Source organism: Plectropomus leopardus, chromosome 1 (assembly GCF_008729295.1).
Source record: "Plectropomus leopardus isolate mb chromosome 1, YSFRI_Pleo_2.0, whole genome shotgun sequence".
Lineage (NCBI taxonomy): Eukaryota > Metazoa > Chordata > Actinopteri > Perciformes > Serranidae > Plectropomus > Plectropomus leopardus.
In genome coordinates, this window is record NC_056463.1 from 3,644,452 (window position 1) to 3,657,129 (window position 12,678).

The 12,678-nt window shown below is 42.8% G+C and overlaps 1 protein-coding gene across 1 annotated transcript in view; it reads right to left on the bottom strand.

Annotated features, from left to right (window-relative positions):
- kcna4 (potassium voltage-gated channel, shaker-related subfamily, member 4) overlaps window positions 1-11,798 on the bottom strand; it is a 65,967-nt gene extending 54,169 nt beyond the window's left edge. The window contains exon 1 of the mRNA XM_042490545.1: window positions 8,636-11,798. Within this exon, the coding sequence (XP_042346479.1) occupies window positions 9,732-11,798 (2,067 nt within the window). The 3' untranslated portion in view covers window positions 8,636-9,731. The remainder of the gene's footprint in view (window positions 1-8,635) is intronic.
- Window positions 11,799-12,678: the final 880 nt, after the last annotated feature.

Consider the following 12,678-nt stretch of genomic DNA (forward strand, 5'->3'; position numbering starts at 1 on the left):
AAGCATTTTTTAATGATTTTATTTTAAGTTAGCCTGAGCACGGCTCCTTTTTTTTAAGGGGCGACAATTATCGTAAATAGCCCACTCACACGATGACAACAGCTGGGATCGTAAGTTGTGTGTGTTGGTCAGCGCAGTGAGCTGACAGCTCTTTATCAGGCCTGATTAATGTATTGGCAAGACAGACGCGCTGAGAGACGTTCCAGCCTCATGAAATTCCTCTCTGTTTTTTATTTTCTTTTCATGTTGCTCGGTTACTTCCAAGGAAAAGATTTTATCAGTCAGGCATGGCGGCTCATCTAGATTATTTACAATAATTACTTAAAAACGGTACATGTAATATTCTTTTCTTAAGCAAACAGACATTATTATGTTGTTCCAGTCTGTAATCTTGTCCAAAAAAAATGATTTTCCCACAAAATCATTACAGTAACAAACAATTTTAAATAAATGACTGGATGAGTGGAAATATTGTCAGAGCAGGACAAACTTTACTGCTCAAATTCTTTACATTTAACCATTTATGTTGTTGTCAGCAGTAATGTGCTGACACAATGTTTAAATCTCCTACACACACTTTGATTTCACTTATTTTGGCTGATTAGATCTGACTGTGTGTGGGAGTTTACACATTGTCTGCTTGACATCTCCCTCTCTCTCTGCTGTTAGAGTGGCACACTTTACACCTTGATGATACCGTTAAGTATTGAGGGAATAAGCATGATATGACTGCACACAGAAGACACACAACAGCCTGCTTTGCTAATGTGACTGCAATAATAAACTCACATGAGGAAAAAACACAGCAGAGATGGTGAACTTCCCGTTTGCTGCAAAAACAGATTCAGGCTCCGTCTACATGTTCTAATATGTTAGAAAACAAATATTTTCCCCTTCTGCTTAAAATAATGTTGTCCACAATATTTTAAAAAAAATCTCCGTTCACACTAGAACACAAAAACAACTCAAACAAAAAACAAAACGACAACAAAAAAGGCAAAACTAACAACGTTTCTTCACATCGCCATATGTGTAAGGATAAAAGAGCTCACTCAAACATACGAGCGATGTTCTGGACATGCTCAAGTTTTCCTTCTATTCCTCATCAACAATAATCCCACTCTGAAACCATCTGCTGCTTTGACCGGGCCTGATCCAAAACTGTCGTTTCTGGCAGACTTTAAACTATGGAAGCTGAGGTGGAACAAAAACACTGAGCGCAGCGTACGCCTCTGTTTATCCCTGAGGAGGTGCAACAATACTAAGTTTAAGTGTAAAGTAGTCATTAGCAAAAACGTTGCTGTTGTTATTTCAATTATAAACTCATTAAAGCAACAATTGGTGTGTGTGACTTGAGGAGATTCTTTCATTGTTTTCTACCTTTAAAGGTGTTTTCAAAAATCTGTTTTAGTGACCGAAAACTCTGAGTGCGTGTGGATGAGAGGCCATCATGTAGTGAAAATAGCAATTTTCAAACATATCTGTAAACATGTAGAAAGGACCTCAGTTACCACTCTCACTCATAGCAACAATAGTGTTTTTTGTTAGGCCACTTAATGATGGGCTGAGTGTTGGTGCTTTGTTTTTTTACTCCACTACATTTATCTGAATAGTAGTCATTTTGCAGATCTAATGTACCAAGCATCTGATCGACATATAAAATAGGATGCATTGTTTGAGGGTAACTTAATAGCAGTGTAAAAAATGATCTCTACTTCACCCAGCTGTGATTTAAAATGCCTTTCCTTTGTAAATTCATCAGTTACTTTTCCAATAATATGATAATATATCGCTCTCAAAAAAGGCTGCTCTGCTCCTGTGGGTGTACTTATACCTTCAGTACATTTTGCTGATAATACTTTTATTTAAGTGAGTGCAGGACTTGTACTTGTAACAAAGCGGTAGTGTTACTTACTACTTTAAATAATAGATTTGAGTACTTCTTTCTGCAATTGAATCAGCTACATGCACAAGTGTGCGCACAAGCGCACCAGCATGCAAGTAACACAACAAATCCCAGATTTCGACCCACGAACCTGCTGTTCACTTCCTGTGTGAATGTCAAACTACTGTATTTTTTTCTAAACCTAACCATGTGCTTTTGTTGCACAACGAAATACAGGTAAACTCAAGGGCTGTACCCAGCTCAGAATAATGCTAGTCAAATCAGATTTGGCTGTCCAATACAAATATTCAACAATTTGTTTTGTTTTCCATTTAAATTTAAGTGTGACAGCAGCATTCACGTCATAAAGTAAACAAGCTAACAGCACTAATGACAGATCGCAATGGCACAACAACATTTTTTGCTGACACTCGATATGAACAGACGTGCTTAACTTGCTGTGAGCTGTAAGTTCACCACTTCTTCACCTCAGGGTGCGGTTTCTCTCTCTATCTCTCTCTCTCCCCCTCGTGCAGCTGCGGTATGTCTGCACTTGCAGAGAGTCGCATAAAAGATAAGAGGACTCACTCTGCAGCAAAATATGGGGACCAAAACATCCCCAGAAGTACACTGTGCAGAAAAAAAACTGGCTCGACTTCAGTTGACTGAGGAGTCTCCGACTGATAATTCGAGTCTCCAACTTTCCGGGGGCAGCCCTCATAAATACGAGGTGTTTTACAGACATTGAAAGTTTATTTTGAAAAAGACTTTGCATCAAACGAATAGAAACCGTACATCTCCTGTGAAAACGGATGTGTATTTTGATCTGACACAATGCGTTGAACAGATGTAAATTGACACGGTTTCCCCGACCATCAACAATACACACAGGAAGTTACCTAGAGCGTCACATGTAGACGTGAAAGTCTCTATATGACCACGCACCGATATTTGACCAGTTCGGATTTCAACAGAGCCACAAACTCCATCCTTTAAAATAAACATGACACTCTTTAAGAGTTTTCAACAAAAACTGAACATTATAACATTCGTGAATGCTGGATTTATTGTAAGTCCGTTGCGCTGGACTACATGTTTTGTTTTAGATGTATAGGGGTTGATGAGATGCCGTAGTCGTCAGGTTGTCATATGCATTCGAGTATCATCCTTAACTTGACATCCTTACGCATGCTTGTGTTTGTGTGGGTTATCATTGAGAGTGAACGGAGTGAAATTGACTGTAAATGTGTTTATCTGTCTTTATTTTAGGTCTGCGAATAACTGGCAAGTGCTCGCAGTGTATTTCGGGACGGTTTCCAGCCGCCAGTGACCCTGAACAGGTATCAGCAGATGCAGAAGATGGATGGATGTCTTGGCTGCAGGTAGGAGTCATTTTCTGAGCAGCTAAATGAGCCATTTGTCAGCGGGGTCAGCTGTGACTTTGACCTCTGGTTGTCAGCACAAATTTAGCTTCTGTTATGCAGAGCAGGTTGTTTTAATATGGGAGAGGCGACTGTCACATAAAATGTGGACTGCGGGCTGTGAGGTGCCTAATTCGATAAAACATTTATATAAATGTGGATGCCAGTGTGATCAGTGAGGCGGAAACCCTGAATACTGGCCGGTTACATTTAATCGACACAGTCTGGAAAGATCTGATCAACCCTGAGGCATTTTAGCTCTGGAGCTTTTCTGCTTTTTAGTTGTTGAGCCTTTTTGCTGCTTTATGATCGCTATAGCTGCTTAAAAGGTCACCTGGCATTCAGGTGCATGCACTTCTGTAAAAATCGACATACTGCAGTGAAAAACTGTTGATTGTTGTTTTTATATTTTGGTAATTTAGAAGATTTTTTACCACTGCAGTGGGCTCCAAAACACTGCAGAGAGGCTGCACAGTATGGGTGACATAGCCACATTTTAACTTTTAAATATGAGGCTTTGTACTGATTAAAAACAAACATTCTCTAATGTCTTAGTCTTCAACAGGGGGTTCGCAACCCCTAGGGGGTCCTCAAAGTGACTCCAGGGGGCCACTGATTGTTGTAATTTATTGTTCAGTATTTCAATTTAAGCTTTTTTGTCGCCTTAAGATGCAGGAGCCATTTCATGGTTCTCACATTTTCTGTTTTTAATAGTGCTTCAGGGTTGAATATTATCAAACAAGTTTCTTGCAAATTAATTACCACATAGAAAACCTGGGGCCTTTGGGGCCCCTGGGCAGTTTCTGGCATTGCCTGTCTGATAATCTCGCTGTGGCTGTGCGGCACAGATAATGGCAGCACCATAAGCAAAAATAAAAATCATATTGAAATTATTTTTAAACAGATATTCTCGTTGCAATATGAGTCATAAGTTGTCTAGATGATAAAGCTGCATTTCATTTTTACTGAGAGACAAAAAAAGTAAAAATGATGAGGATGGGATTTTTGCTTGTGGTCTGTACCAAAAAGATGTGCTCTCCTACGCCTGGAATATGATTTGTAGGCGGGGGCATCTCTGTTGCACCACAATGCTTCATTTATGATTGTATGTTGTGAAACTTTTTGCTCGATCAAAAACTTGCAACCCCAGCTGTGGTTTGGATATGGCACTTGGCAATGTTGCGACCAAGATAACATTTTGATTAATGGTGCAGCCCGAGAACAAATATGCCTCTGACTAATAGAGATTGTTCCCAGCTCAGTTTCTGCAAATCACGGAAACAGTACATTTGTACATTATCTTGAAGCGGATACGTTAACCCTCTATGTGTCAACAGCGCTGTTGTGACGTTTAGGCAACCACTTGTCCTGCCTGAAAAACGCTTTGGGAAAAACTGATGGAAAGCTAAAAAAATGTTTCTTTTTTTTTTGTTTGTCGGTCTTGAACAGTGGTCTGAAGCTTTGCAGGAGGCTCATCTATGTGTCACATTATCCACCAGCCCCTCCACCTTCCACTACAAATACTAGCTCATATACTACGTCACTTTAGAAACGTTGATATGATACGTATGAAACGTACAATGTATGCCAACATTTTCCTCTGGTGACTGACTGATATTCAACAAGACAACCTGAATCACTTTGGTTCACTATTGTTTTGACTGTGCAGTCAGATGGACTATAACAGCACTATAAACAACATTTATCAATGAGCAGTCCATCCACAAGAGTACAATACTGTAACTGCATCTGTCCCTCTGAGAGCTGCGGCTTCTTACTTTCATCATCACAAAATCTGTCAATTCAAATTAAATCATTCATCAATTCATCATTTTTTCCACACACAAACTGACAAAAGCACATCTCTAGCTCATAACACCTCAAGTAATATCTCCAAACTTTATTTTGTCTCACCAGCAGTTTAGTAGCCCCAGATGTCATCAAGTTACTGGTATAAAACAGAATCAAACAGCAAATTATCATACAAAAAAGCCCAAACCAGCAGATGTTTGGTGTCTGAGTGACTCAAAACCAGTTAACTTTCTGTTGATCAACTCACTTGTACTATTTATACACGACCTACAGTGACATTGCGTACCGCTCGCTCGCTCTCAGTCCACCTCTCCTCTGTGTCCTTAGACAGACAGTGGAATACCTTTTGAGAAATAACCATAAATAACTCTCACTTTGTCACATGGCCGTGCCATATGGTCTAACTCTGCACTACAAAGGCTCGCCGCGCACGTGACAATAGGACGCTGCGAAGAGTCAAAACCATTCAGCTCAGTCGTGTGGCTCAGGATGATACAGGCGGTTTTCACAGTCAGCTCAGCAGCTACAGGCCTAAGAATATGCCTGACCCACACACTTTGCTCGGAAAATGTTTTGGATTGCGCTTCTTGCCATAAGCCACATTATGTAAGTGCTAAGTGTGAGGTATCAAGAGGAGCTGGCACCACGCCACCATGGTGTGTGTGTGTGTGTGTGTGTGTGTGTGGTGGGTGCAGGTGTTGAAAATATCTTGTATGAATAGTTCCTCTGAGGATAAAACACACGGTGCAATAAATTAGCTGATGCAGTGATTATGTGCGGAGGTATGCTGCGGAGCTGTGATGGAGGGAGTGACAGCGTGTGTGGATCCACTTGTATGAATATCAATTGATTATGACAAAAGTAGGAATATTGGTTGTGTATAGTATCTTTTGGTGCATTTTATCAAGAGTCAAAACACCACAGAGTGCTGCAAAGTTACATTTTGGCTTTTTTAAAAAAATTTTTAACTTTTCTGGGAGCAATTAAAATGTTCTCCCAACGTATCACACACTTTCTACTCGGGACCAGAACTCAACAGTTCAAAGACTTTTTGTGGGTTATATATATATATATTGTTTGGTATTAGTTTATTTATTTAACCTTTTAAAGCCTGATTTTATTGTTTTGATTACTTTTAAAAATATAGAGAACAGTTGGTGAGCAACTTAACAAGACATGGGCCAAAAGTTGTCAAAAAAGTTATCAGAAAATTACCTGAAAATAAGAAAAGAAAACACACAAACAAAACAAAAAACAAGGAAATAACCTGAAAAAAATATAGAAAATTGAAAAATACAAGCATAATTAGTATCATTTCTGTAACATATTTTTAAATATATAATTGGACACATTATAAATATAATTTTCTGGTCATTTTCCCTCATTTTTCTAATAATTCTGCCTCCTTTTTTAAAACTAATTTTCAAGTCATTTTCTTTCACCTTTTACTAATTTCTTGCAATTTGTGGAACATTTCTTGCCAGTTTAGTCAGTCATTCTTCCCCGTGTTTTCAAAAGAAATCCAACCAACTTGCATATGTTTCAAAGGGTTAAATAGCTCTTGAAAGGTGTCTGAACACTGCACCTGAAAACTTATGTCAGAGGTTTTAAAGAGTTAATATACTGCATCTTTTGTTATCTCATCTGCAAATCAGTTGACCCCATGTGGGACAAACTTTGCACTACTTGAAGGTGCAGTGTGGAGGATTTAAGAGGATTTAGTGGCAATTCATGGTGAGGATTTCCAATCGCAACCAGCCGAAACTTTCTCCCGGGTTGGATTTGTTCCGTTTTCATCTTTCAGGAGGTTTTTACCGGGAGCTGAATCATCCGCAGAGGTCTCTTCCTCTCCAAAACAAACAGGTCATTTAAACCTTTAAAAAGACTGAATAAATCAGTTTCGTATTACAAGTCACAAGTTTTTAGATTCTGTTCGGCTCGCTACAGACAGGCTGCTAATGTTTGTACACCTTTTTTTCTCATAACTTAAGATCCAGACATTCAGTAGGTTTTTACCAGGAGCTGAATTATCCCGTTGATTTAAACCATTAAAAACACTGAATGAAGCAGTATCATAAAATCAGTGTTTTTCCAATACTGCTCATCATGGAGGAGCTGCTTACTATGGTGGCCAACACAAAAACACGTCCCGATCTCGAGTCAGTGTTTGGTTTGCCGTTTTGGGTAGAAACATGTCGGCGAAACATGGTGATCTCCCAGGAAAACAACCCGCTCCCTATTCAAACAGCTCATTCTGAGGTAACGAAAACAAGACAATTCTCATTTTCAGGTGATTATATGCTAAAGAAAACATATTTTATCATATTAAAATATTTTGTTTGCCAATACACTCCCCTATATCCTACACGCTGGACCTTTAAGATGCAGAAATACTGTCTGATATGGTTTTTACACTAAAAATTTCAGTTACCCATCTTAAAATAACCTCTCCTTCCACACTTCGAAATTCAATGAATACGCAAATATTTAACATTTCAAAAGTTCCCTTTAAGGTCCATTCTCAGTGTATGAGCACTGGAGGCCTCATGTTTCCACAGATCACATCTGTGTACGTTTCATATTGAACCAAGGCTGGCTTTCAGACTAATTGTTCTGTCACAAAAATCACACTTGTGTGTTAAACTCAGTTGCCCTGTGAGGTGAGAAACACAGAAAAAACTCAAACATCGTGCTGCAGCTCAAACATATAATTAAAGAAGCAAAATTGATTGAAATTGAGTCTTAAAGTTTTGTTTGGCCAAAAAAATAACATGGCGGGATAACATGTAAAGATTTAAGCTGCAAATAAGTTTAATTTAAAAATCATAAAAGTCTTGATTTAGGCTGATAAATGCAGTAAAAACATACATTGTGGTTCCATGTGGTGCTGCAGCTGTGAAAGGTGATAACATCATCAATAAAAGATGTGGACAACAGAAACAATAAAGCAGGGAGTAAATTCTGTAGCACTTTAACATTACTGTCAGTCTTATATAAAAAATAACTAATGCATTATTTTAGACACTCTAAACGAGCATCATTTGTGGTAAATCCTGCAAAAGCGTTTGTCCTCAGCAGGCTGACCTGATGTCACCTCAGAAGAGGAAATTGTAGTTATTATCAATGAGTAGGTGTTTGTCATATTGTTGGATATTAGACCTGAGGGCAGCACAAACGCTGTGCGGGATAAATATTAACAGACCACATGAGGACTGGAATGTGCGCCATATTCGGCCAGCGTCCAGCATTTTACGCACGCGTAATCATGCGTCATTTCTTCAGTCTAGTGGGTCAAGCAGGTGTTGGAAAAAAAATGTCAAAATGAGATATGACAAAATATGCAGTGTGTCTAAAGATGGCACGTATAGTGAGCGCTGGATGTGCCGTGTTTATCATCCTCTGGATATTTCTCCACATTTGTCAGGAGCATTATTGGCTCTCTCTTATGACACCGGGAGTTGTTTTCATCACCACCGGATAAAAATCACTGTCACACACACACACACAGGCCACATACCTTGGAAGACATCCACATCCCGGAGATCCTCTGAGCTCGGAGATAATCATAGTCCTCTTGAGAAAAAAAAATTGTGCACGAAGTCCAGCGGACAGGAGAGGAAGTTGCTCGCAAGCTCCCCTCCGAGGAGTTTTCCACAACAGAGTCGTTTTTGCTATAGCTTTCCATCTGCGTCCGTGTAAAGGGATATTGTCATTTGAGGTGGTTTTGAAATGAAACTGGGGAAACTGTTGTCGCCAAGGCTCCAAGCCTGTCCGTACAAAAAAAAACCTGGCGGGGCAAGTCATTTCTCCAGCCATTTTTTTGAGCTGATGTTTCCTGTGCTTAGCTCTCATAGTGGGTCAACAACACAAGGCTTTTTGTGTGGAAAAGCATATCTGTGTATGTCATAGAAATAACGCTAGCCCTGGTTTATTTGATGACTGCTAAATGCTATCAGTGAGCTCTTTGTTCATAATAAGTGTTGGAACAGTAAGAGAAGTCTTGTTTCTGTCTCAGGCTTTCCCTTTGTTGGAGTCCAATTTTTATTGGCAGCGCATGTAAGAGGTCATTAATATCATTAGTTTGCTCTCTTTGAGGAAGTTACTCGAACATTCTTCGGCTAAGTGGTCAGAGGATGACTCAATTATTGCCATTTGCATGGCCTACAGTTTCTGTCTCTGAAAGAAAAGTCAGCCAAACCCAGCGCAAATTCTACATTAGTGCAAACAAATTTTTAAACTTTATTGCATAACAGCAAAACGATCTTTCTGTTATTGACAGATGAAACTCATAAAGTGCGAATGCATAGCCTGTCATGTTGACTTTTAATTTTGTGTCAGATTTGGAAGCCCGCACAGGTTAGACGAATTCAAAACTTTTTTTTTTCTAAAAGTTTTGGAGAAAATTTTGGAGATGGAGTGAGTGAAACATTTTGCCAATTAGTGTGTTTGTGCGTGTGTGTGTGTGTGTGTGTGTGTGTGTGTGTGTGTGTGTGTGTGTGTGTGTGTGTGTGTGGGCTCTGAGGCGTGCGTAAAACTTGTGATATGGGGACCACCTGCTCTTGGGCATACAGTGTCTTTATAGGGCGTAAAAAAAGGAAAACAAAAACTTGTAATCACACGTCAGTCTGAATGGATTTGGAGTTAGTACTGTTTTTCCTGCCTATGTCTGTGCCGTTTCCTTTACTGGGACTTTTGTCCAGCCCGCAAAGCGACTCCGTCACCCCCTCCTCCATCTCCATGTACTCCGCTTTGTCACCCAGCGAGGAGCCAGAGGGCGAGCCTTTGAATTTCCTTAAAAAGTCCGGGAAATAGGGACACCCGGGTGGCATGCTCTCCACCACCGCCGTCTGGTCTTCGTTGTCGGTCTCCCTGTGGTAAAAGTAGTTGAAGTTGGACACTATGACCGGCACCGGGAGCGCGATGGTTAACACGCCCGCGATGGCGCACAGGGAGCCCACTATCTTCCCCCCGACGGTGATGGGCTTCATGTCGCCGTAGCCCACCGTCGTCATCGTCACCACGGCCCACCAAAACGCGTCTGGGATGCTCGTGAACTGCGACGTGGGCTCGTCCGCCTCCGCGAAGTACACCGCGCTGGAGAACAAGATGACACCGATGACCAGGAAGAAGATGAGGAGGGCCAGCTCCCTCATGCTGGCGCGCAGGGTGTGACCCAAAATCTGCAGCCCCTTGGAGTGCCGGGACAGTTTGAAGATGCGAAACACCCTGACCAGGCGGATTATTCTCAGGATGGCGAAGCTCATCGCCTGCTGCCCGTTTCCTTGGTGCTGCGCTAGGTCCGTGCCGAGAGTTATGAAGTAAGGCAAAATGGATACAATGTCTATTGAGTTCATAATGTTTTTAAAGAACGCGGGTTTGCTCGGACTCGCAAAGAAGCGGACTATAATCTCAAAGGAGAACCAGATGATGCAAACCGTCTCCACGATGAAAAACGGGTCGTTGAAAGGAGTAAATCCGTGGTCAGGTTGAGAGGAGTTGTGTCGTGGCTGTAGATACTCTTTTTCATCCCTGAACTCTGGCAGCGTCTCCAGGCAGAAAATGACAATAGAAATTACTATAACGAGCACGGACACCACTGCGATCCCCCTGGCAGGGCTCGAGCTCTCCGGATACTCAAAAAGCAGCCAGATTTGGCGCTTGAACTCGTCCTCCGGTAACGGTTTCTCCTCCTCCTTCACAAAACCCTCATCCTCGCGAAACTTTAGGATCGCCTCTTCCCCGAGTTCGTAAAACTTCACTTCCTCGGAGAAGATGTCAAACGGGACGTTTACTGGTCTTTTCAACCGGCCACCGGACTGATAATAGTATAGGATGGCGTCAAAACTCGGTCGGTTCCGGTCGAAGAAGTACTCGTTCCTCAGCGGGTCGAAGTACCTGATCCGCTTGTCGGGGTCTCCCAGGAGAGTGTCCGGGAACTGAGTGAGAGTCTTGAGTTGAGTTTCAAACTTGAGCCCCGACACGTTGATGACGACTCGCTCGCAGCAGCCGCACTCGCTGTAAACGTTTTCGTACCCGGACTGAGGGCGCCGGTCAGTGAGCGACACCGTCTCCTCCTCATCATCCATGTTGCACAGAAAACTCCTGCTCCCCCTGTCCCCCTCCTCCTCCTCCTCCTCCTCTTCCTCTGCTCCCTCGGCCTCCTCCTCCTCCTCCTCAATCATGATGTCCTCCTCGGATCCGAGCAGCGCCAGCTCCGAGTGGCGCAGGTCCCCGCCGAGTGTCGTCCGGCTGCGTCTCCACCGTCCGACGCCGCGCTGCTTTTTCCGCTCTCTGACAACTCTCTGCTGCTGCTCGGGCTCCTGCTGGTGCTGCGAGGAGGAGGAGGTGGAGGAGGAGGGGCGCGAGGCGGTACCGCCGCTGCTGATGTTCGCTGAGGAGGCGGAGGCGGCGCGAGACTGATGCTGGCGGTTGTTAAGGAGATGAGCGCTCGAGGAGGAGGAGGTGGACCCCCCCACGCCGCCGCTGCAGCCACCGCTACCACCTCCACCGCTGCCGCCTCCCTCCGCACCTCCTTCGGCAGCGGCCGCAGCAGCCGCCGCTCTAGACTGGGCAGCCTGGCGCTCCCGCTCGCGCTCTCTCTCCCGTGCGCGAGCTTGGGCATACCCGTACGGCAGGTGACTATTGCACCCGCCGTCCGCACCCACCATGGCAAACTCCATTTTTAAGTCAATGAGCGGCTCGGTTCCGCTACAGTAACCGCCTGAGCGCGATGCAGGCCAGAGGATAAAAGTTGCAGCTCGGCGCGCGCACACAGAGAAAATGAGGCATCAACCAATCAGTTGTGAATATGTCAGAAAAACAATTAGGTCCATGCTGAGGGCAGTCCATGTGGCTACTTACATGATAGGAGATCCGACACAGGCCTCCAAATATTTTATGACATCATTACCATAAAACCAAAAAATGTGAGCATAGCCTGTTACGCAGGCGCTCTGTGTCAAACTTGCAGCGCCCGTTATTTGTTGAGCATTATAAATCACAAGTCAACAACCAAAACAGTCTCTCCTCGGTTCCTCCGGTGCCCATCAGGTGGTTAAATCCTCCACGAGCGCGGCGTGCGCCCAAATGCGTCTTTTGATCCTCGGTGGTCACTCCTGGTTGCCATTTTATGTGATGAGAGATAGAAAAAAACTGGATCTTTGCCGTTATTATTATGGAGCTCCGGTGAATCTGGAGGACTTGACGCTCTCTGGAGCTGCGAGGAAAAACACAAGAGAAGAGAAAACAGCAGTTATGCAAAAATAATCACATTGATGTCCGTTGTTTTGGCGACTGCAAAACGCATCTTTTGCAATATTTGGGCGATAAAACTTCACATGCATATTATTATTGTTATTATTAGGCCTATTATTATTATTATTATTGAATAAAGGTGGAGGTAGGCTCTCGGAATGCATTTAGAACAGACATTACGCATGAAATTTCCCATTAAAATAGCCTCCGTTCATCCTGACATTCATACTTACATGTGAAAAGGGGCCAAACGAAATCGCCTCCCTACAAATAAATCTGCTGGAGGAGGAAGAGGAGGAGGGGGAG